Genomic DNA, 23,261 nt, shown 5'->3' with positions numbered 1-23,261 from the left:
TCCCGGAGCTATTGACCTGTAGAGCTGCCGGCAAAGAGCGAGTCCTTTCGATCGTAAAGTTGTATCTTTGTTTGACTTTAAGCGGCGAATAAACGACCCGTACTCTCTGCATTTTGACCTTTTCTCTCCATAAAGCAAAGTATTAAGACCTGGACGTGACGTCGTGTTGGAGCGACAGAAACGGACTAAGTTTTAATCGTTTTATTGTCTTCTAGCTAGTACAACAACTGATGGAAAAATCTAATTTGAAATCACAATTTACTTTTTGGATGAGACGCCGCCTCCTAAAACACCTTTCAAGGGCGACACTGCTACTTTCTTTCTAACTAAATTTTTTAAATATCAACAGGAGCCGAGACTCTGCAATTCTACATTTTAGACTTGCATTTCCCCCAAAAATTATTATTAACAAATTATTAAAAAAAACAAAACAACTACGTTAAAGTGTGTGAAGAACCTAAAAACCTTCTGACATGACCACGAATGACTATCTTTGTCCCACTTCACACCTCAATGGATGACAAATATTCCAGCAGCTGTGTTATGAGTTTGGCTTTCGCTCAAGACACATCAAAGTGTGGCAGCGAAGCTGAGTTTGATGACAGTTAATTCGGCTTTTTGCATCTCTGTGCGTAACTAGCAGCACAGAAATACACGGCTCCGTCCTCCGCTGCCGTCGCTTTATGCACCCGGAGAGTGGATTGGCTTTTTCCGTTTCCCTTCACCTCGTACCTTTCCTTAAAATCATCTTCTACAGCTGGAGAAGTGAATCGTACAAAACCAACGAGCAGCATTTGACTTGTGCCTGCTGGCTGTTTGTACCACAGGATCATGTCAAAAACAGGGCTTGAGTGACTGCAGTTTATCGTCACTTCTTCTCCAAGATGTCGGATCAGGTCGGCTGGAGTCTGACGGACGTCCTCGCTAGCGTCTGTGGATACAGGAGGAATGTTGTGAAGAAAGAAAGAACAAATGAATATCAACCATCGGATCATGATTCTTGAAGTCGCGCGAGTGATGAGAGTTTGACGTTAGTTTTCTTCTGGCAGGATGTGGCGCTCGTTGATGCAGGAAGTGACTCTTTCCACCTTTCTGAGACTTCCTGTCGCAGTGAGTGAGACTCAGATCAAGTTGTTATTTTAGAATGTGCTGATTCCATCTGTATGATGTGTTCCGAGGATTGACTGTTATTTTATACTTTTAGATTTAAAGATTCATTGATGGAGACATTAGATATTTTTTCTACTTGTATTCTTATTGTATTTATTAATGAATTTTATTGTATTTATTTGTATTCTTTTGTTTTATTTTATGATTAAAACTTCTTGCAAATGAAAGTACAAGGTATCTGGCGATGTGTATCAGGATACAGGGGCAACAATACTTTATGTTAACGTAGTAACAAGGATATATTTCTAGTATTGTCAGAATTTACAGACCACATGACTCTTGACGAAGTCGTAACTGCTTTCTTTTGTTTTCAAACCAAAACATGTCCAAACATCAGCTTTAAAAGCTGCTGGAGTCACTGTATCCTCTCGTCCTCAGTCATTGCCGGGATCTCAGAGGATTTTCTTTAGGTGCGTAGTTACTGCTGGCATCTATATTCCGTTTACATTTGAACGTTAATTGTAAATAAAAAAATAAAAAATAAAATAACAACTATACAAAAAAAAATGATTTGAAGGTAAAATCATATGAATATTGATCCTTTAATTCCCAAATGGATCGAACTGACGGGTCAAACCAGGTCTCAAGACCACCATCGTGAGTCACTCCAGAAATATAAATGTATGATTCAGAAGCGCTGAGTTCCTGAACTGAGCAGGAGGTTTAAAAGATGGAGTGATATGAACAGATGTCAGAGGAGTGACTTCATGTGTGGCTGTGAAATAAATCAACACACTGTGTGTAACTGCACACCAGTAGAAAGCCTTGTGTTCTGGTTTGACTCGAAACTGTAGTGAACTCTGCTTTACTCCGGAGTCTCCTGAGATGTTGAACTGGTTCTTGTAGCTCTCTTCCATTATTGCATTTGTATAGTATAAGTATCCAATCAGCTTTATTTCTGTCTCTCCATAAAGCTGTTGATACCAGAGTATTATCCAGTAGGAACCAATGTCAGGTTGGCACTTTATCAGCATCTCTTCACCAGACGCTGTGATCATCTCTGCGGGCAATTGTTGGACGTCAAGACTCAGACTCAGACCTGTGAGGGACGACAGACGAGGAGAGATGGATTCATTGATGCACTAGAATATAGAAATATTGTTGATGGTACCTGTCAAGTAACTGAAGACCATCAGTCGGATCATGTTGATCTGTGAGTCACTGACGTCTCAATCTATGTTGCTCTTGTTCGACACTTGCTGAGAGGAAGTGATGAAGGAGGAGCTTTGAGTTCTTCTTTATTTATTCCACCTTCTCTCAGTGGTTTAGTGTCTCATTTCCTTGTTTTTAGTTTGTTGTTGGATCCAAGCGTCATGTGATGAAAGGCCCACAGTTTATCATTAATTAATGTGTTTGCACTCGGGAAGAAACCAGAGTTCCTGGAGGAAACGTAAACATACAAGGTTGTGTTTAAGCTGGACTTTCACCTGTGACCAACATTCATATGTTCTTTACTGTTTCTTATGGATTCATGTTCTTCTTCTCTTTTTTTATTAAAGTGATCGTTCACCTGAAATTCAAACTCATTTTCTTCTCACCCTCAAGTCCACTGATGTTGGGATTATTTTTAGTAATAGTAATCTGTTCTTTTCAGCGTTATAGACAAAAATGTTTGTTCATTTTAATGTAGCGACTGGAGCTCAGTTGTCTTCATCTTCGTCCAAAAATAAACAATACTTCCATCCTGCTCGTCTGAACTTCACATGAGGATTGTTCTGGAAAAACTTATATTAGAATTTAGCTGGAGTACCTGGCACTTCCCAGAGATTTTTAAATATACAAAACTATGAAAAAGTAATATATATATACTGTATATGTACATAGTATTTCAGTATAAGATAAGTAAGTAAGGTTGACATACATTTATGTATTCTCACTTATTATTTAAATATATTTTCTAAAGGTTCTTCTGTATGTATTTCCTGATGTTCATCCATGTTCTCTGAATAAAGTTGTGTACAGGTGTGTGTGTTTCAAATGTCGGTCGCACACGTTGTGACACTTGTTGAATAAGGTCAAGTACGGAAGCGTGATAACGTTTCTTCTCGTACCCGTGTGGTTGCCGTGACAGCAGGTGTGTGTGGTTGTGATTTCCGTCGACCGGAAGCCTTACTTTTGCAACGTGCCGACATCGATCTGCTTAAATGTAAATTAAACTTCTTGATTTAAACTGTTAATATCTTTTTTAACTGAAGCTTAAACAACCAGATGAAGACAGAAGAACGACTTATTGCTCAATAATAATAATTTAGACCCCTTTATTATGTCTTTACTTTAGTTATTTGTGAGCGAAAAGACAGCCAACACAAACATTTACTTATTTCAAGTAAGTAATTTAAAAACATTATCATGTAAATGTGTTTGTTTTGTCCATAAATGTGTCTTTTCAGACGAATAATAATCGCTGCCATCAACTCAACGTAAGCATTTCTACCTGTAATTCCAAAAAGGCAAAGATTACTCTGAAAATTCTTTACCTTTGGTTGTAATTCCCTTGATCTACTACAATTAACTAATAAGTTAATAATAAAATGCTTTCACAAAAAATTAAACAAACAACAATTATAAATAATTAAAATGAAAATGAAAATTCATTTCCCTTTCAACACAGAGTGACGATGAAAACATAAATATATTTCCCGTTAGAGTTGAAACTAAAGCTCGGAACCACTTCCACAATAATAATTTACTTTTTTCTTTTTTAAAAGACTGACTAAAGAGAAGAACAACTAGTTGATATCACCCTCACGTATGTTGAAAATGTAAAATAAACAAAATAAAAGTGACAAAACCACTTTGAACGCAGCTGTAGAACATGTCTTTAGAAAAAGCATCAACCTTTTTTAGGACAAAATAGGAAACTCGCAGAGAAAAAAGAACGTTAAGAGACAATGAGTTTGTGTCCTTTCGTCTGGACTATTGTTTTCATGTCTTAACAAGAAGGATGTGTTTCGCCTGCAATTCATACTAAACTCTGCAACGAGAATACTGAGCTGCTCTAGTAGAAGAACTCACATTTCCCCGATCCTTAAAACTGTTCACTGGCTGCCAGTTTCTTTCAAGATCAAGTTAAAAATTCTGGTTCTTACTTTCAGATCTATTCATGGTCAGACCTTCCATCAGTGATCGGATCCAGACTTACACCCCAGCTCGGGCTCTGAGGTCTGTGGATCAGAATCTCCTGATGGTTCCTCGCACACCTTTTCCTTGATTCTCTGAGACTCCTGTGTTTGTCTCGGAGTTGTCTTGACCTTTTAGGCATATATTTTATCTGGTATTGTTTTAATTTTTTAAGCGCCAAAGACTATGAAAGCGCTCAAAATACCAATATTACTTACTTACTTACAATAATAATGATATTAATTGTCATTAAGAAAAAGAAGCTGTAATCTGGGCAAACACAACAAACAAAAACACTTAATAAATCAATGAACCAGATCAAAAGGCCAACACAGATATACTGAATATATGAGATGTTAAAATGATAATTAGAATGTTTTCTCTCTCAGGCTCCCATCATCTTCTTCACCATGTAGCCAGGAGTGTTGCAGAGGAAGAGGCCCACGATGGGCAGCAGAGCCGTCACGATCTTGATGGTCAGCCAGTACTGGTCACACATGAGTTGCTTGACGGCTTTGAAGGGGATGAGGAACCAGAGCAGAGCGAAGTCTGGGCGACTGAGAGAGACAGTGAGGCACGTGGACTGGATTCAGACCCATATTCGCTTGTTATGAACAGTGTTTTTGGTGTTAAAAACTTATTTTGGTTGAGTTTTCTCGACGAGTTTGCACATAAGATATAATATGTTTATTCCCCATCATCAGTTGTGTGAGTGTGACATCATGTCAAGACATTTCTCATTTCTTTTAATCAAATTGTGATCATTGAAACTGTAACAAATATTAAATGTAGATTAAAATAGTGTCATTTCTTTATTACTTAAACCCAAAAAAAACAATGTCTCAAACAAACATCTTAAAGGAAAATCTGACAAGATTTATTTCCTCTTCTTTATTGTTATTTGTAAAATAAATAACCTATCATTACCTTTATAGTACTATAAGATACTTTTATTTTGGGATAAATATAGTTGTATACCAAAAACTGTTCAAAGGTGAAGTTTACTTATCCACCAATATTTGTTTATACTTTAAGGGATTAAAACGAATACAAAACCCTTTTTTTCTCATCAGAAACTAAAGACATTGGATGCCAGGAAAACGTTCTAATAAAAATATGTCCAGAATCGAGTTATATATTCAGCTTTTTTTCACAATTAAAGTCTGATGCTGTTTATAATTTCAAAGTGTAAACGTCAGAGCTAACCTTGAATGATCCAAAGGTGTTTGGCGACACATAGAGGTTAACTCGGGTATTGCAACAACAACAAACCAAAAACATTATGTTGAGCCAAAATTGAAATCACTCAATCCAAGATTCCAGCAGATCATTTTATTGACAAATTGAAACATCAAGAATGTAACAGTAAGCTTGAACCACAAATTCAGGACATTCTTGAACACACCAACAGTAACATGAAGATAGAATCAGCAGAACATCTCAGGCTCCCAGCATCTTCTTCACCATGTAGCCAGGCATGTTGTAGAGGAAGAGGCCCAGGATGGCGAGCAGCAGCAGCGCGATGACTATCTTGATGGTCAGCCAGCGGTACTGGTCGCACACCAGGTGCTTCGCGGCTTTGAAAGGGATGAGGAACCAGAGCATGGCGATGTCTGGGCGGCTGGTGAGGTACAGAGACGCATTAACTAGTGACTCATCAACAGAGAAGTGTGACAGCCAAACTCAGAAACACCACAGGAAGTCCATCTGTGCAAAAAATTACAATATCAATAGGAAATAAATAGAACACACAACTAAAGTACGTTTTTATTCCAGAAGTTGTTTAAAAAACGACAAATATTTCATCATCATGTCACAGTTGTTGGGTCTTTCCACGTCTTCTTGTTATTCCTTTTGTTAGTGTTGATTTCTTAAACTGCATCAGGAATTGTTCATACATTAGCCTCCGATAAGTAGAAGAAGTTCCACTCTTTAATATAACATAAAACTGCTTATCTTATGTATTTGTTCCGTTCTGTTGAAGGATTTTTTTTAAATATATTTTAAGTGTATTTCTCTTTTAGTGATTGAAAACCTTCATCTTGAGCTATAAATGAAAGGTATCGGCTTTTATTTTGAAATTCAAACCATTCCTGTTCCTGTTTTTGTTCCGAATGAGGCAAAATATACGTATTAAGATCTCGTTTGCGATCCGATCTCAAGCCCCGAGAATCTTCTTGACCATGTAGCCGGGCATGCTATAGAGGAAAATGCCCAGCATGGCCAGCAGCAGCAGCGCTGTGACGATCTTGATGGTCAGCCACTTGTACTGGGTGCAGACCAAATGTTTTATAGCTTTGAAGGGAGTGAGGAACCACAGCAGGCTGGTGTCCGGGCGGCTGCAAGAAAGCACAGAAAAGAGACGTCGCTGAGCAAGGGCGTCTGGAAGTAACTCTGCAGTTAAGTTTGATTTTTTTAAAAAGTTAGCTCTGATATCAAGTCAAAACACAGACAATGAAATGTGTTGAAGACTTACCTGGTCAAGCAAGAAGGTCCTACATATAATCCAGAGCTTGTTGGTGGAAGTGAATCTTTGCTCCCCAAAAATAGCTTATTTTGTTTATATCCGTATTATGTTCATTTAGTGCTGAGTTATAAATAAGTTTAATTTAAAGGCAGTTTATGAAGGTTTAGGTTAGATTCAGATGTTTTTACGCCTCTTGTTGGACTAGCCGGGATAAGACACCAGATGGTAGAATGATGGGGGAAAAAAAAAAGCTAAAAGACAAACTGGACTCAGAAGGTAAGACGGGTCACTCGTAGAGAAGTGAGCCACTTCATACTTTGGTTTCTCCAAAGGTTCGGGTTCATTACGTCCTTCCCCGGCCGGACTCTTCTCAGCTTCTTCTCCGGTCAGTAGGTGCAGCTCGGCTTCCACTTTCCCCTGAGGAGGAACGCAACATTTTTAACTGTTGAAGTTAAGAGATCATGACTCAAACTTACTGTCAGCTCAAACTCATCGTCCTCATTCCGGGCTACGAATGGCCACCAGCCTTTGATCCTCTTCTGCTTGAAGATGGACACTGTGGGCATCTCGGCCTCGTTGGTCACCATCTCAATCGTGCACTGCTTGGCGGTCTTTGCACCTCTCGGGAAACGGTTTAGGTCCAGTTCGATCGCACCTTTATACAAAAGATAGTTGATGAGTGGTTTTGTTGTCGGCGGGTTGGATTTTCACGGTCGAAACGGACCCAAGAAGTCATCTGCAGAGAAGTGGTCGGCGTCCCAAACTTGCAGATTGAGCCGAGCGGGGATCTTGTACTCCGTCTCGTCCCAGGCGAACATGGACTCCTTTTTGGAGATGACGATCTTCTCCTCCGCCATGAGATAGTCAAAGGGGTAGATGAAGCGCCAGTTGAAGTTCCCCTCCCCAGTGATGGAGTGATAGTGAACATCCGTGTCCTGCTTGTCCTCTTGCTGACCCTTCAGCCACCTGTAAAATCCAGCATGTGTTTGAATCCCCTTCAGGATTTCTTTGTTGACACTTCTTACCCTCTCACAAATATGTCACTGGACTTCTCTCCTGTAAAGATGTCGTCATCCTCGAGGACCACCTCGTCCGTGTTCCAAATGATGACCCTTAACTCAAACCTAGAATTGTAGATGATAGTTGTGTTTATTTATGAGCAAGACTGTTCAAGGATTTTGAGTCTTACTTCTTTGGCTTCCTGGGCGAGATGTCGAGAGCAGGCCCCGGCGCCGTCATGTCTTTGGGAAACATGTCCACCCACATCTCAATTCTCCCCTGGAGGACAGTTGGTAGAAGTTGAAGTTTGCAGATATGAGACGTTATTAAATAAAAGCGAAACAATCGTTAAAGAGAATTGCAGACTTGTTCGATTCCTGGTTTGTCCGGGTGCAGCAGTGGTCTGGTCTCCACGTGTTCTGGGACAAGTTTGCAGCCGACTTTGGGGATTTCCTCCCAGTGGTTCAGCACAGTCAGAGCCAAGTGTTCCTCGGTTTGCTTCTTTAAACCTTCAAATCATTTCAAATCATCCACTTAGTCCCTCGACAGACCGACAAAACCAAAACGTACCATTTTCATCCTCTATCTCTGTCTGGGCCATGAACACTCGATTCTCCACCTTCACTCTTCCACCTGGACCGTAGTGAGGTCCGTCCAGTTTGCCGTCCTTGCAGAGCTTGCTCAGGATGTGGGTGGGTTTCATTGGGTCCCTCCAAATATTATAGCCATGGCTACATAAAAAAAAAAAACATGACAATGTTTAAATCAGAAGAGGTCATTCTGGTCTGATTCAAATCTGTGCTTCTTCAATCTTACATGGCGTAGTTGCAGGCGATCCCACACGTGGCTCTGTGTTTGCTGTAGAAGCGATTCTCCAAATCGATTTTGGTTTCCCCGATTAGATCGTCCGTTCCCACCAGATCCCAGTCGTAGATGGACACGGTCAGAGTGGAATCCATGGGGAAAGTGGCTTCAATGTCGAACGATCTGTCAACGGCACCAATGTGGTTTAAGCTTTTTTACACAGAGACATCAATCTTAATGTCTTCATATACATACTTGCCAAACAGTGGATTGAGTTGTTTGGAGATGTAATTCTCTTTGTCTTTGATCTCAGTCTTCCCTAGTTTGATTGCGATGTACGGGTCAGCTTTTCCATTAATGTCTGCCGGATGAAGGTCTGTCGCCTACAAATGTATATATTTAGATTTCCATATGAAAGTGGGACTGAAAACGTAGACCTCACCCTGATGACATAGACCCGGACGAGGACATTGATTGGATCGTTGTGAGGAATATTCTGAAACATCCCCATGTTGGAGTCAAAGTTCATGTCTCTGGAAGTATCGTCCGACACTTTGTACATGCACATCGATCCCTGAGGGAGAATGAGGACCAGTGTTTAGGAACCACGAACACATCCTGTGTGTGTGTTTAAAGTGCTTCCTTACTTTGAACCTCCCGACAATCCTGTCTTCGTCCGCCACGTTTTGGTCGTCGTCGTCGCCGGCTTTTCCCCGGAACAGGTTGAAACTGTGCAGCCAGTCCTCGAAGGTGTCGAAGTCGCTCTCCAGCTCTTTGTGAAAAACCTAGTTTCGGGAATAGTTGACGGATGAAACATCAGCGAGGGTTTATGATCTAATTTTCCATGAGGATTTCACACCTTCAACTCGTCCAGTTTTGGCTTCTTCTTCTCTATCGGGTCGATGGTCTGCTTCTTCTTCTTCCCCTTTCCTTTCTTGGTGCCTTTTACAGGAGATTCATCAGGTTTGATATCTGAGTAAGTTCGTGGGGAAGTGTCGGGGGGGGGGAGGGTAAGTGGGAGACCACTCGAGACATGAATACCACATGAAAGTTGCCAAAAACCAGCTTTAAACAAGCACCCATTGAATCGTATAATCCTATACAGTCCAATGGGAATACTTGGGTGTGGTGATCCAGGTGATGGCGCTGTTGTGCCGGAACATCCCTGAAAGGCTTCTTCTGAACGTTCAGAATGACTTTCTTCTCCACTTTTGACTAAATTTGGTCACAATTGAACATGTCATTTGGTCAATCCCTAATAATAAAGTTTAATTTCGGAATTCAGATGCAGCAGAGAGTCAGTCGAACTGACAACTTTCATGGTGAGTCTAGCTTTGAGAGGAAGAGAAGGATCTGGATTCATGTCAGCGTCAAAGCGTTCTCTGGATAATTTTCACTAAACAAAGGGCAAAAAATCATTAGTCAGCCTGAAAACCATTCACTAGGTTAACTTTCCACATTAACCTTCACCTTGTATTTGATTACAAAACAAGACATTTCTTTGGCTCTAAATCAGCATCGAAAGATGTGACACTTGCCTATAGTATTGTAGTTATTATAGCAAATATCTCTTTTACTGCGATGATATATTTCATCATGAACAACATAGAAGCTTTGTAATTTCACTCATGGGGTTTCAAAATGCATCAGCCAAGTCAACATATTCCTCTTTACCTCCACCATCTGCCAGATCCCCTTCCTCCTTGTCCTCAGAATCGGAGAGTGCCGCCTCTTGAGCTTTAAGTGCCTTGAGGACAAGAACATGAACGTTTAATCTGCATTAAACTGCCCTTGAGTTGGATGTTAAATTGGTTTTCTCACTTCAGTCAAAGTGTCTATCGAGGCGAAATACTTGGACCACCAGTCCAACATGCTCTCATCCAGTTCCTCCTCCTCAATCTCATCCCCCTTCTTCCTTTTCTTCTTCCTCCCCTTCCCATCTTTGTCCTCTTCCTACAGTAGAAAAATTCATGTGAGAATAGTTCCTCACAATAAGTGAATCGAAGATTCTTACTTCAATTTTCACCACGGCGTCCGAGCCCTGTGCAAGAATATAGGCGTTACTTTGACGTGGATTTTTCAAAGATACTTTCAGGTATTTGAGCAGTGACTTACTGAGTCCAGCTTGACCACAGTTTCCATCTTCTTAAAGTTTACTTCTGGTTCCATGTTGACGACGATGATCTCCTCTGGAGGGTCAATATGAGGGAAAGTCATCAGTTCTTTACTGGATCTTGTGATTCAAGTCACCTCACCTGTGGTGGACCAGTTGTTGCTCTGCTTGTCTGACGGTCTGTAGATGAATTTACGCAGACTTGTGACGGCGTTGGAGCCCACGAGAGTGTAGCGGCCGAACGCTCTGCAGTCCACCACTCGGATGTTGAGAGGCGGGTGAAGCAGCTCGTTCTCAGGCAAATCCTGTTTCACAAAATCCAACTCAGTCGATCGCTCCTATCAGTTCTTGGAGTGTCGCTTGGGTCATTGAACTCACCACCTCAAACCACTTGACCAGGGTGCTGAAGTTTGGGTTTTTCTTGTAGTTTGGGATGAGAGCGGACTGGACCCCTTTACCAGCACACTCGATGTCCACACGAGGCCGGTCCACCTGGGCCAGGTTGACCCGTTTCAGGTCCCTCAATCCCCAAAACAAAACCTGGAGAGAACAGATTCAACAAGTCAGCCCATTGGGTCTTAGAGTGTTGGTTCCAGTGGTAGTCACCTCAATCCGGTACTTGCTGAGCACCGGTCTGATTCCCAGAGGAACAGGAAGAATTGGGCCGCGCTCCATATCCGTAGGACCCTCGATTGGTGGCAGGTCGGCTTTTCCATTAGGACCGATCTACAGAAATAATAATGACCCTTGATGTCAATAATTGTTTTATGGTTAATAAATAGTTTTGTCTAAAGTACAGAGCAGCATCGGAGGAACGCTAAGGCACGAACCTATTTGAAGAAATGTTTTTATCAACCCACCTGCAGCAGTTCAAATGCTGCCAGCATCTCTCCAGCCGTGCAGTTACCCCTGTAGATCTGGTAGTACTCCAGCTGAGGAGGGAAGCGAGGAGGGCCGTAGTGCTCGTCCGCCATCTTGACTATAGGCTTGGCAAAGGTTCGGCCCATAAACTCGGCTTTACCCTGAAGGCAGATATTGGATGTTTCCAAGCATCAATTGCAGTCGAGCGACTCTAAATCCAACATGGACTGAGTTAAGTCGACAGCAGGAAGAAACATGGCACCAGAGCTCATGTTTCCATGCAGTTCAAAAAAAGTACCTACATAATCAATAAACTGCAAAACAGGTTCAATCGTTGATTTATTCTCTCTTGCAGTTTGTGGTTAAGTAGAGTTCCAATTCCCTGTCGCCTCCCAAAAGAAAGCACACAATTTCATTTCAAGGAATGCAACAGGCTTAAGACCATCAACGTGAGCTGCTTCTAGCGAGTTGACTCTTTGTCTTATTCCTCTCGCATGCCTTTTCATACAGTTGCACACATTACAGTGCGTGTTCAGCTCATCAAGCCACCAGATGTCACACTCTACTTATCCAGAATGGTCATCCAAACAATGTTAATGCCAGAGACAAATGTTTAAAGATCCGTCAGCAAAGGTATCTTCTTATATTACAAGTCCTATGTACATTTGATCGTTAACGTAGCTGCGAGACTCAAAATGTTTGTGGTAAATAAGATGAACAAACGCTCACCACTGTGTCCTGATCGTAGAGTTCAATCACGATGATGGGAGGGTCGTCCCTCAGCTCGGTGGCTTCTCCGAACAATTCCACGTTTTCGAAAACCATCAGCTGATCCCAGGTCGGGCACAGGGTCTCGGGGAGCACCTGCCAAGTCATTTTGTAAGTGTCTTCGTTTTATTGTAGCAACACCTTTTCATGACGCTAGAAGATTAGCAACAGTTTAAAAAAATGTAATATTGATTTTAAAAATCTTAAAAAAGGACATTTGTAATAATATGAATTCATTTTATCACAATTTTTGGAAAGTTGGCGTTTAATCGCATCCACATTTAAATAAAACTGCCTAAAACATGTTTTGATGAGGTGTTTAGCAGGTAAATTTAGCATGTTTGTGATTTATTGACAAATATTACATATATATACAGTACATCATTAATATCAAGGAAGAAACTATGATAACAAAAGGATAATCTAACATGACGTTTATATCTTTAAATGTTACAACCTTTAAATCGGTGAACATGGATGAACTGGATGTGATTTTTCTTGCGTTTCTACTAGCATGTCTTTCTAAAAACCTCTCACCTCTGTGACCTGAGTTTGTGTTGAAAAGAAGATGCGGGCGAAGGGATCAGATAGTCCGGTGCTGTCGGCAGCAAAGAGACTGCGCGCCTGATACATGTGAACTCTCAGCTGGAAGATCTGTTTCACTGCGGACAGACGCGCCAGTAATCAAAACACATGTTCATAAATTCAACACCGGCTCGGTCTTACTCATGTAGGTGAGGCTTATGGGCGGTGAGAAGGGCATCCCAGGTCCTTTGGACATCCGGTTCTCCTCAAACCCGTTGGGAAGACCCGACAGGTAGTCTTTGCGTTGTTTATTCAGACCCAGCCAGAGATAGATCTCTATTTTGGACTGGACTGTCCAGCCAGCCGGTCCAAACCCCTTCTTGCCCGGGATCTGAAACAAATCCTACTTTAGCTCAGAGGTTCAACTCAGACACCGGCTTCACTCACCCTCAGAAAGATGGTTTTGACTTTGCCACAGTCCTTCCCTCGCTCCTGGTCGATGGCTGAGAAGAGGATGTCTTTGGACGGAACTCGAGCATAAGCTATGCGTTTCCCATTACTGATCATCCAGATGAAAACATCTGGGACGCTGTGCTGGGGCTACAACGTGACAAACTAGTTTACAACAGTCCTGCAGTGCGTACATGAGAAAGATATTTCCTTCTTACTTCATCAGCCATGAATTGAAGCTTCTGGAGGAAGTTTTGGGCCAGCTTGATTTTATCCCGCACTGTGCTCTTTTTCACCTGGGACCTCATCATTTTAGCTTGTACGCCTACATTTTCCTGACAGGTTGATTAACAAAGTAAATCGCCAATATAACCATTGATGTTTATTTAAAAAATATACTTTTATTTACCACATCGGCCATGCACAGCTTCAGCCTCTCTCTATCGAGCTTAGTCCGGCCTGGCTGGTTCTGATCCTTGTTTGCCAGCACCAGGAAATTACTGGGAAAGAAATCATTCAGTTATTGTCTGGATTGTTTCATTGGTTGGATTTACCAAACAACAAACCTGCAGCCCTGGCTCAGCTCCTCCAAAACCCCTCGAAGTCTTCGCTCAGGATAAGGCTTCTCGGTCTTGATGATCTCTTGGACATCGTTCAGTCCATCTTCCTGTAGAATATGGAATGTTAACTGTGCAGTCGACACTAGGGTACACTAGTTTGCAACCTAGTGTGTGTCTTTGTGTGTGACCTGAGGGAACATCTTGAATCTTGCAGTGCCCAGAATAAGGTGTAAAACCTACCAGTTTGTCTGCCAGGTTATCAATGATGTTGGCGTTGTACAGTCTCCGTCTCTGGTCTTGCCAGCAACTCTTAATGAAGACACAAGGTTTTCTCTCGAAGTAAGGCAGATGAAAGTAGTTTCTGGAGGTACAAGACAAGATAAGATCAACCAACATGCAATCACAAATAGACCCAACAGTCCAAACATGGTTAAGCAATAGACAGAAAGACTCTCACTGACCGGTCAGTGATGACAGGCTTCATGGGAGGAGTGGTGGCCACCGAGGTCAGATCTCCATCATCATCCATCTCCTCATCGCTGGAGTTGTGGATCAGTTCGGTTTCCTCTTCGTCTCCATTCCCTTTCCCCCCCTTCTGGCCCGATTTTGTAGCCACAACCCCATCGTTTTCGTTCCCGTAGTAACCTGTGCGGTAAAACTCCTGCTATTACAACCCAAACCACACACCGTCCAGGACATTGAGAAGAAGCGACGAGCTACCTATGGTTACTTCAAAGCTGATTGGCTTGTCTCCAATTTTTCTGTCTATCATCGTGGCCTCCAGGAAAGACCCGAAAAGGAAAAACTCTTCCGATTTTCCAGTTGCAGTCTGTGAAAACAAATATTAAAAGCATTAAAAAACTGCCATTATTTTTTATTTAATCCAGTATCTGTTGCTGTTATCAGATATTAATAAACATAACAGACATACTTGAATACAAAAATATTATATTCTTTTTCTTTAGTGTGTTATGACGCTTTGTTATTTGTTTTGTCTTAAACAGGAGTTAGTACTAGTTGAAATGGTGCGATTTGAGTTCATGTTTGAAAAAGCCTCTTAACCTTTTAGAAAAATATAATTAATGTACATAATCAAGCGTATCTGAGATCCTGAAAACCAAACCCAGGAGGACCTTGGGTTACGATCTGAAGGTATCTGCTGTGTCACTCTCATTGTGTGCGCACAAAGCAGAAGCCACACTGATGTGAAAAACACTTTAATAATGCAGATGATGGATAAATCCTGCCGATGAATAATTGAGATAAAAAAAAGAGAGGACACAATGGCTGCTCATTCAGGCAGTGACCCACCTCGGAGATGTTGGGTACCCCCTCCACCTGGATTGCAGTGGAGCTGCTGATGTCAGGAGAGGAAGGGTCCAGGATCTCTACCCCCAGGCTGATGAGCAGACGGGCCCTGAACGACACCCCCTCACCCAGACCCTCGTTGAGCTCCTGGTACTCGTCCATCAGTGTGTAGGTGCGGGTGGAGCCGTACATGTTGACCCAGGCGGGCCCCAGCGTGGGCAGGAAGCCTGCTCACAAGAACAACTTCAATAATGCTCACTAATTATTTTTTTAAAAAAGGATCACCTTTGTCTCCGTCGTTGGAAATCATTCGTAGATCCAGGAAGTGAGTCCCGATGGCAACGTCGTTCACTTTATCCGAGTCGCGAATCTGGATCTTGATGCGTTTGCATAGCGGCGGAAACATTTCGGTGAAGACGATCTGCTCGTTCCAGATGGGCTCGTAGCAGCTCTTCTGAACTGTTGTCTTCCCCTTTGGCCACATGATTGTCAGGATTCTTAGGGGGGGAATCATTCAAGAGCGTCTTACCTTCTGGCCCGCGAACAGCACTTGGACATACGGATCCACCAGATCCTTGTTCTCGCCTATAAAGGCCTTTTTGACGTTGGCCATGAGGCTGGTGTTCATTCTCGGCAGTCCCTCTGCTCTGTAGATCTTCAGGTAGTAGCGAGCCCACTGACGCTCTGCTGGGACCCCCTCTGGTATGAGAAGATTCCTGAAAATAGAAAAGGAAAAACGTAGGTGGTTGGAAACAGGGTCACATAGGAGCTAGGATTGGATGTTGATGAAGTACCCTTCGATGTCATCTTCGTCGCCTTCATTGGCCTTGTGTGGACTTTTCACCGTGTCCCCTTTGGCCACGACTGAAATGTCACATTTGACGTAGCCTTTGCCTCCGGCTGTGATGTCATCAGGGTCTGACAGCAGCGCCCACTTGTGATAAAACTGATGCTCTGCAGATACAACATTAAAATGAAAATTCTGCCATTCAACGGTGGATATACGTGCGTTACGATCAACACTACTTTAGTTGTTTGTATTTGGAGTTATTCTTTACCTGGTTGGGAGTAGATGGTGCCAACGTCTAGTTTAAAAGTTCCAACTAGTGTTCCACTGCGCAGCAGGTTTTTGGAGTGGATGACCTTGAACAGAACTAAATGTTAGTCTTTCTTCAAACTTTAAAGGTATTCGTTTAAAGACTTACAGACAACTTGAGAATCTTGTCAAACATCACGTCTGGAGGCACATGGAAGTCGAACACAAAGTACTGCAGGAGAGAAACAATGTTGGCGACACAGTCAACACGCCTGCAAGAGAGAGTACCAGCTCACCTCGTTGTAGTACGGGCAGTTGGTGGACTCCTTCATGGAAGTGTACTTCTTGTCCTCCCCGATCTCCACACACACCATGGGATCCATGTTCAGACCCACCAGCTGCCGGGCTTCGATCACAGTCACGCTGATCTGCAGCGTAAATTGAATGTAAATATTTGTTTTGGCAGGATTTTCTGGATGTTTTCCTCTCACCTGGTAATCGACGGGTCGACCAGAGCTGGGCTCCATCTTGATGTCCGGCTTGGACCTGATTGAAGAAGCCGAGGTCAGCGTTTTTCCATGTATTCACCGCGTCGGTTATGAGTTAAGTTACCGCTTGTTCGATACATTAGTGGTGACCGCCGTGACTGAGGCCAGCGAGACGGTGTCGGGGTCCCCGAGTCCACTCAGGAACATGTCCAGGTTCTCAGTCTCCAAGACTGCTGGCTCATCTAGAAATAAAAAAAAATACACTCAAGAATCTTTGGCTGGTAAAAATCAAAACAAACATCTGACTGGCAAATGTCCAATTTCAACTTTCGTGCACATCGATGTCATACTTTTTTTTGGACGCACAGATCTGCAGATATGAGTTCATTGAGAGGGTGTGAGATAGTTTTTTTTATTTTATTTAAAAGGCTTATTTTCCATGCTTATAGTTTTTAATGTATAAATTGTTGTACCACACCACCTTAAAACATGGGACCTCACTTTATTTTGGCAGCAAAAGCTGAATTATAAAAGCTGAAAAGAGACAGTTTATGTTTATACCATTGTAAACCATTTTCTGATATTTAAAATTCATTATATCACTTTAGAGTTCTTGTTAAAAAGATTAAGTTGCAACTTTGTCTTTTGTTTGCCGTTTAAACTGTGATTACACAGTCAAACAAAATCACTTTAATGTTGATTCATGTTTTTTATATGGATTTTATAATTATTATGTATAATAGTAGTTAAAGGGTTACACGGCTTTATGCCCATTAAGTTGAAAATAAAAAAATGTTTATGCACGATTACATGAATTATATCATTCAATTCTCGTTCTAATATTATGGAATATTAGTTGATGATCTACACTTCTCTCTTGGGCTGTACTGTTACTCAAAAGACCTAAAATAATAAGACAAGCTGTGTCATCCATCCTTGTCACCGATACCTCCGTGCCGGTCCTCCTTGTGTCCGCGGTGCTTACTGCGCTTCATGGTGCAGAACTGCTCTTTGTTTTCTCTGCGAGGGAAAACAAAAGCAATTAACTATTTACGGTGCAATCATAAACTCAAAAGGGTCTTCTTCCTGTATTTCTTACTTTATTCATATTTTTTTATTCTCACAAGAAACATCTGCTGATGTTATTGTTCACCAGATAAGATGTTATTTTATGTATTTAAGTTAAAACTCCAAAAGAAGTTAGTGAATCATTTAGACGTTTTTTTTTGTTATTTAAAACACATTTAAAAATGTATCGTAGCTTCTTTCAATTTGTTATATTTTAATTTGCTCTTTAATATGTTTTTAATCTGATTTAACAAAACTACATAATTTTACTTTTGTATTTTATTATCCAAACTCCTGCTTGACAAGTTTAAGAGACGAATATTCTATATATTTAACTTGACTAAATGCATTACTAAAGAGTTTTTTTAAATATATAAAATCATACCAGGTATTAATGTGAACTAATAGAAGCGAATAAATTAGACAAATTATACAGTTTTGTCGACGACACAACCTGTTGCAGTGACCTGTGATAAACATCCTGCTTGTTAATTATTTAAACCAGCTGACCTTAATACAACAATTAACCAGGATATGTTACACGCAACATAAGACATTTTCTTACATTTACAGAACATTTAAGCTTTTGTATCACCCTTGTTTTAAGGAGAGATTAATTGTAAAGTGTACAGGGATGAACCTGGATTGGCGCATCTTAAGAAAATGTGTTAAAAAATTGACAAGTTAGTTAAAGGTTTGTTCTACTGGTTCAAGCGTTAAAATGACGAGACCACTATGAGTCGCGTGAGGCTGGATTAACTGAAATAACATCTTAAGTACAAAGAGAACCAGACGATACGTACCATACACCGAGTTTAAAAAAGGTCGCGAGTCGCTGTTTCTCTCACTCTCTGAAGTCGAGCGAAGCTACAAAATCATTTTAAGTCCACGGCACCTTCAGGTCGCCTGCGAAGAAGCTCGGAACTCGTCTGCTCCACCTGTGGACTCGCGCAGAAGTGATACGATCCGGCCATGAATAGTTGATGAGCGTTGAACCCGAGACTGGTAACTATAACTAGGGCTCGATGAGAGACGTCACCGCGAGTGGACGCTGCCAATCTAAACTAGTTAAAAAGATCACGCAGAAGTTTTTACGAGCCATAGTAAATGTTGACCATAGATGACACGACAATAACACCTGGCCTTCCTTTATTGGCGGATGTACAATAGAAACCTCAACGATTATCGTACGACTTCACTAACTTCTGACCGACATATTAAGACTTTAAAGTTGTGATCTCTGTGTCTAGACACAGATAAAATATTGTGGCCATGATTTTTTATTAGTTATTAAAAAGCTTGGATAACTAATATGTTGATTTACCGTAAATACTGCTACTGATGGGCAACAGAAGTCTGTTTCAAATGTGCACATCAATAGTTCAACACAGTAGGAGTGTGTATTGCCAGGAGTCGTATCACGATACAGGGTGAACGATATGATATAGTGCCATATATTGAAATACTGTAGGAACAAGGATGTATTTGTAGTTCGGCAATATTGTTTTGCATGATATTGTATCGATTCAAAAAATCATATTGGCTTTAAAATCATATTTTATGTGTTACCATCATTTTTATGGTATATAGTTTGGTAAGCGGGTGTAAAATAAAATAATTATATATTTAAAATGAACATGAAAATGTTGTTTGTTCATTTTTCTATTGCAATTAAACTTCCAGCCACTAGATGGCAGCAGTCATTACATCCTCCGCAGCTAAAGGAACAAGTAAATCATGCGAGATCCTAGTTCCTACAGTATCACAATATATCATAACGTTGACCCCGTTAAGTGACACGTATCATATCGCCAGATTCTTGTCGATACACATTCCTAATTTGTAGTATTGTCCAGTACTTGACTCTGGTGTTGCAGAATTTACAGACCACATGACTCTTGACGAAGTCGTAACTACTTTCATTTGTTTTCAAACCAAAATATGTCCAAACATCAGCTTTAAAAGCTGCTGGAGCCACTGTATCCTCTCGTCCTCAGTTGTAACTGCTTTCATTTGATTTCAAACCAAAATATGGCCAAACATCAGCTTTAAAAGCTGCTGGAGCCACTGTATCCTCTCGTCCTCAGTTGTAACTGCTTTCATTTGATTTCAAACCAAAATATGTCCAAACATCAGCTTTAACAGCTGCTGGAGCCACTGTATCCTCTTGTCCTCAGTTGTAACTGCTTTCATTTGATTTCAAACCAAAATATGTCCAAACATCAGCTTTAAAAGATGCTGGAGTCACTGTATCCTCTCGTCCTCAGTTGTTACTGCTTTCATTTGTTTTCAAACATCAACTTTAAAAGCCGCTATAGTCACTGTATCCTCTCGTCCTCAGTTGTAACTGCTTTAATTTGTTTTCAAACATCAGCTTTAAAACATGGTGGAGTCACTGTATCCTCTCGTCCTCAGTTGTAACTGCTTTCATTTGTTTTCAAACCAGAATATGTTGAAACATCAGCTTTAAAAGCTGCTGGAGTCACTGTATCCTCTCGTCCTCAGTTGTAACTGAATTATTTTTATTTTAAAACACACTTTATTAAAATATAAAGTATAAATGAACTATGACTTAAAAGCTAAATAAAAAAATTAATTAATTTAATTTCCCCTCGTCAAGATGTGTCAAAGTTTGCTTAAAGAAAAAGAGAAATAAAACATCAAATATTAATGGATACAATTGTGTCGCACATGGACACAGTACCTTGAGATATTTCTACAGCGTGGTATCTTTCATGAAGTCAAGCGGCTTCTCGTGTAGAAGCGACTCGTCATCTCATCAATAACACAAGCCGGCAGAAGGCCAAACTTCAGCGTCTAAAGTTGCTGGTGTCCAGTGGAACACGGCTTTGAATTATTCACGCCGTCCAGTCACCGGTGCGTGGCACGGGTCAGTGTTCACAACAATAGGAGAGGATTCGACTCATCACAAGTTTTCTTTTGTCAGGAACGTCCTGCAAAAGTTATCCTTAAAATGTTGAATGCAAACCATTTAATTCAAAGTTCTATTCCTGCTTGATGTGTTAAGTCAGTGCAGCCACTGCTTCACTTCAAAGATTCGATTTTCACCGTCGTTCGCCTACACTTTTAAACACAATAATACACACACACACACAAGATTTTGTGTTGTCGATGGAATAGGAACTCTGTTGTGATGATGTCACGCTTTTTCCCTGAAAAAAACCCTTGAAGTCAGAATGACATGCTTGAAAGTCGATGTTCTTTCAGAATGAATCGTTTCATTTGAAGGTGTTTCTTATCTTTGCTTGACGTCAGTTCAAAGTTATATCATGAACTTTAGAGAACAAGTGTTAGATCACATTTATACTTTTAGCACCAACCTGCAAAAAAGTTACAGAACTTGCATCACAATAACATGACAGGATGAAACGTTTTAGTTTGGAATATTTAAATCCATATCATGAAAAAGAAAGAAAATCAATATATATTTTTGTTTGTACAATTTAAAGTAAATACAAACTTGTCTTTTTAAATCCACGATTTGTTGATGTTATTTTACGACGACTATTCCCACTTAGCAGTTTAGTTTCACATCTTGATTCCAAAGAATTAGTGAATTTAATATATATATTTTTAATGTATTACAACTTAAATATAGACTTACTTTTATTGTCGTTGCACAGAAAACACTGCAGGGAAACTGGCAACGAAATTTCGTTGCTTGGCAACCGTTAAAAAACACAGCAGAGTGAATGTATCTATAAAAAGTATAAATATAAATATTAATAAGTTAAAAATAGTGCAATATAGTATAAACAGAATAAATAAATAACGTTTAAAATATTGCATATAATAATTAATGTATATGAAGGTATAAATATAAACAAGTTAGAAATACTGCTAATATGTTATAAATAGAATAAATACATAATATTTTAAATAGTCATATTTCGCAGTAAAGGTTTAATTCTGTTTACTCTCATTCTCTTCAACATACTTAACATTTAATTCCAGTATTTCTTTCTTTGTCGAATCAATTTGACTCTACTATTTATAAAAAAGTTGATTTGGGTCAAAACACAAGTTAGAAAGTTTTCTAAGAATCATAAACGTTTGTCTTGAGTCAAAAAATCCTTGGATAACGTGGTCTTGGAAGAAGCAGGTAATGATACTTGGAATCCTATCCTTGTAGGTCCAGTGTCTCCCTCCTGGTCTGACTTTTGCTCCTTGTCGTGGTGAGTCTGTGGAGCCACCTGACCAGGTGTCCAGTGTCTGCTCCACACAACTCAAGCGCTGACGTCTGGCAGAGCTTGACGGATTAAACACAAAGATTTGATCCAAACCCTGGGGAAAAAAAGTCATTGTCAGGATGAAAAACTGCTCATTTTGCATCTAAATTCAGGCCAAAGATATAAAAAAAAAAAAAAATGTATATAAATAATTACCAATTTGTAATCTATTACTAATGCAAGATCGCTTTCTGATAGTTTGTATTTCTTTCTTATCGAAAGTAATTGTGTAAAACGGATTTATAGTCAGACAAAGAACTTGTTTTTCAAACATTCTCCCTTTTAAAATAGTTTTTTTCCCACAAAAGTGAGCACGAAGAACAACTAAATAGCGATTAAATAATGAACGAGTGCAAGAAGAGAGAAAAAGTCTAGTTCTGAAAAATATTGTTAAAATATTATGACATTATTCTCTGAGTAATTCTGTGTTTCATAGTTTCTTTTTTTTAAACAGACAGTTGCTCCACTCTAGCGGCATCTGGTGGTCAACGTGTGACATGGTTTGATTTTAACTTTAATTTAACAAAAACAAATGTACTTGACAGTCATATTTTGTACTTTGCGTATATTTAAGTATTCTTACATTTCAGACATTCTTATTCGTGCAGAGCTTTCCTTGACTTACTAGGACTCCTGTATTTGTCTTTTGTGTCTTTATCTTTTAAAGTATTTATTTTAACCGTGTATTGTTTTTGATTGTTGAAGCGCTTTGTGACCCTGGTCCAGAAAGATCTTTACAAATAACCTTTACTTTAATACTTACAATAATAGCAGCTGTTTTCGTGTTAATATAGGTTATTACACAATGATTAAGGCGTCAATTCTAACCTGTAAACACATTTATTTACACAGATCAACATTGCAGCTCTTTGTTTTCACGTGTGCGAATTATAACCTTTAATAAAAATCTATATTTAGTTTGTACATCCAAACTTTCTGTTGCCATTCCTTCTTGTGAAATACACGTTTTTCGCTAGAGGGGACGTTGTTTTATGGCTTTATTTATTGATTGTTCTAAAAAATATCAAAATGAAACCGATTGATGACAACTTAATAACAAATCCTTGTTATGTAATTCATCTTTTTTTAAATCCTAATGTGACCAAACCACTTGAAAGGATGATTTTCAACAGTGTTTTCCGCTGACTCATGCAAACAACAAATCAATTTCACGGCTTCGCCCGAAAACTGAAACAGATTAAATTCAAATGATTTTCGAGGATGAAATCTGAAGCTGAATTTGTTTAATTGTCCTTTTTTTTATTTATTTTTTT

General features: G+C 40.0%; 1 protein-coding gene across 2 annotated transcripts; it reads right to left on the bottom strand.

Annotated features, from left to right (window-relative positions):
* Positions 1-5,730: 5,730 nt before the first annotated feature.
* otofb (otoferlin b) lies at positions 5,731-17,664 on the bottom strand. Of its 2 annotated transcripts, none has more exons than XM_087779317.1 (41): positions 17,619-17,664; positions 16,794-16,911; positions 16,673-16,727; positions 16,478-16,609; positions 16,351-16,413; positions 16,204-16,288; positions 15,940-16,099; positions 15,675-15,861; positions 15,431-15,617; positions 15,149-15,372; positions 14,558-14,666; positions 14,299-14,482; positions 14,078-14,198; positions 13,844-13,944; positions 13,687-13,777; positions 13,496-13,612; positions 13,275-13,427; positions 13,029-13,218; positions 12,840-12,964; positions 12,264-12,398; positions 11,534-11,695; positions 11,280-11,399; positions 11,052-11,213; positions 10,816-10,978; positions 10,676-10,749; positions 10,575-10,601; positions 10,382-10,513; positions 10,235-10,307; positions 9,420-9,532; positions 9,208-9,345; positions 9,003-9,134; positions 8,816-8,943; positions 8,573-8,743; positions 8,327-8,487; positions 8,123-8,265; positions 7,947-8,035; positions 7,783-7,881; positions 7,482-7,723; positions 7,234-7,412; positions 7,074-7,174; positions 5,731-5,911 (listed from the first exon to the last, which is right to left on the bottom strand). In XM_087779317.1, exons 1-41 carry the CDS (start codon positions 17,662-17,664, stop codon positions 5,731-5,733), a joined length of 5,373 nt encoding a protein of 1,790 aa, XP_087635443.1. The 2 variants fall into 2 exon arrangements, with proteins under 2 accessions (XP_087635443.1, XP_087635444.1); XM_087779318.1 differs by having other exon boundaries at positions 9,420-9,502.
* Between the last annotated feature and the right edge of the window lie 5,597 nt (positions 17,665-23,261).

Source organism: Callionymus lyra, chromosome 18 (genome assembly GCF_982586985.1).
Source record: "Callionymus lyra chromosome 18, fCalLyr1.hap1.1, whole genome shotgun sequence".
NCBI classification, from domain to species: domain Eukaryota; kingdom Metazoa; phylum Chordata; class Actinopteri; order Syngnathiformes; family Callionymidae; genus Callionymus; species Callionymus lyra.
The sequence above is the reverse complement of the archived record's forward strand: the minus strand, read 5'-3'. Positions and strand labels throughout refer to the sequence as shown.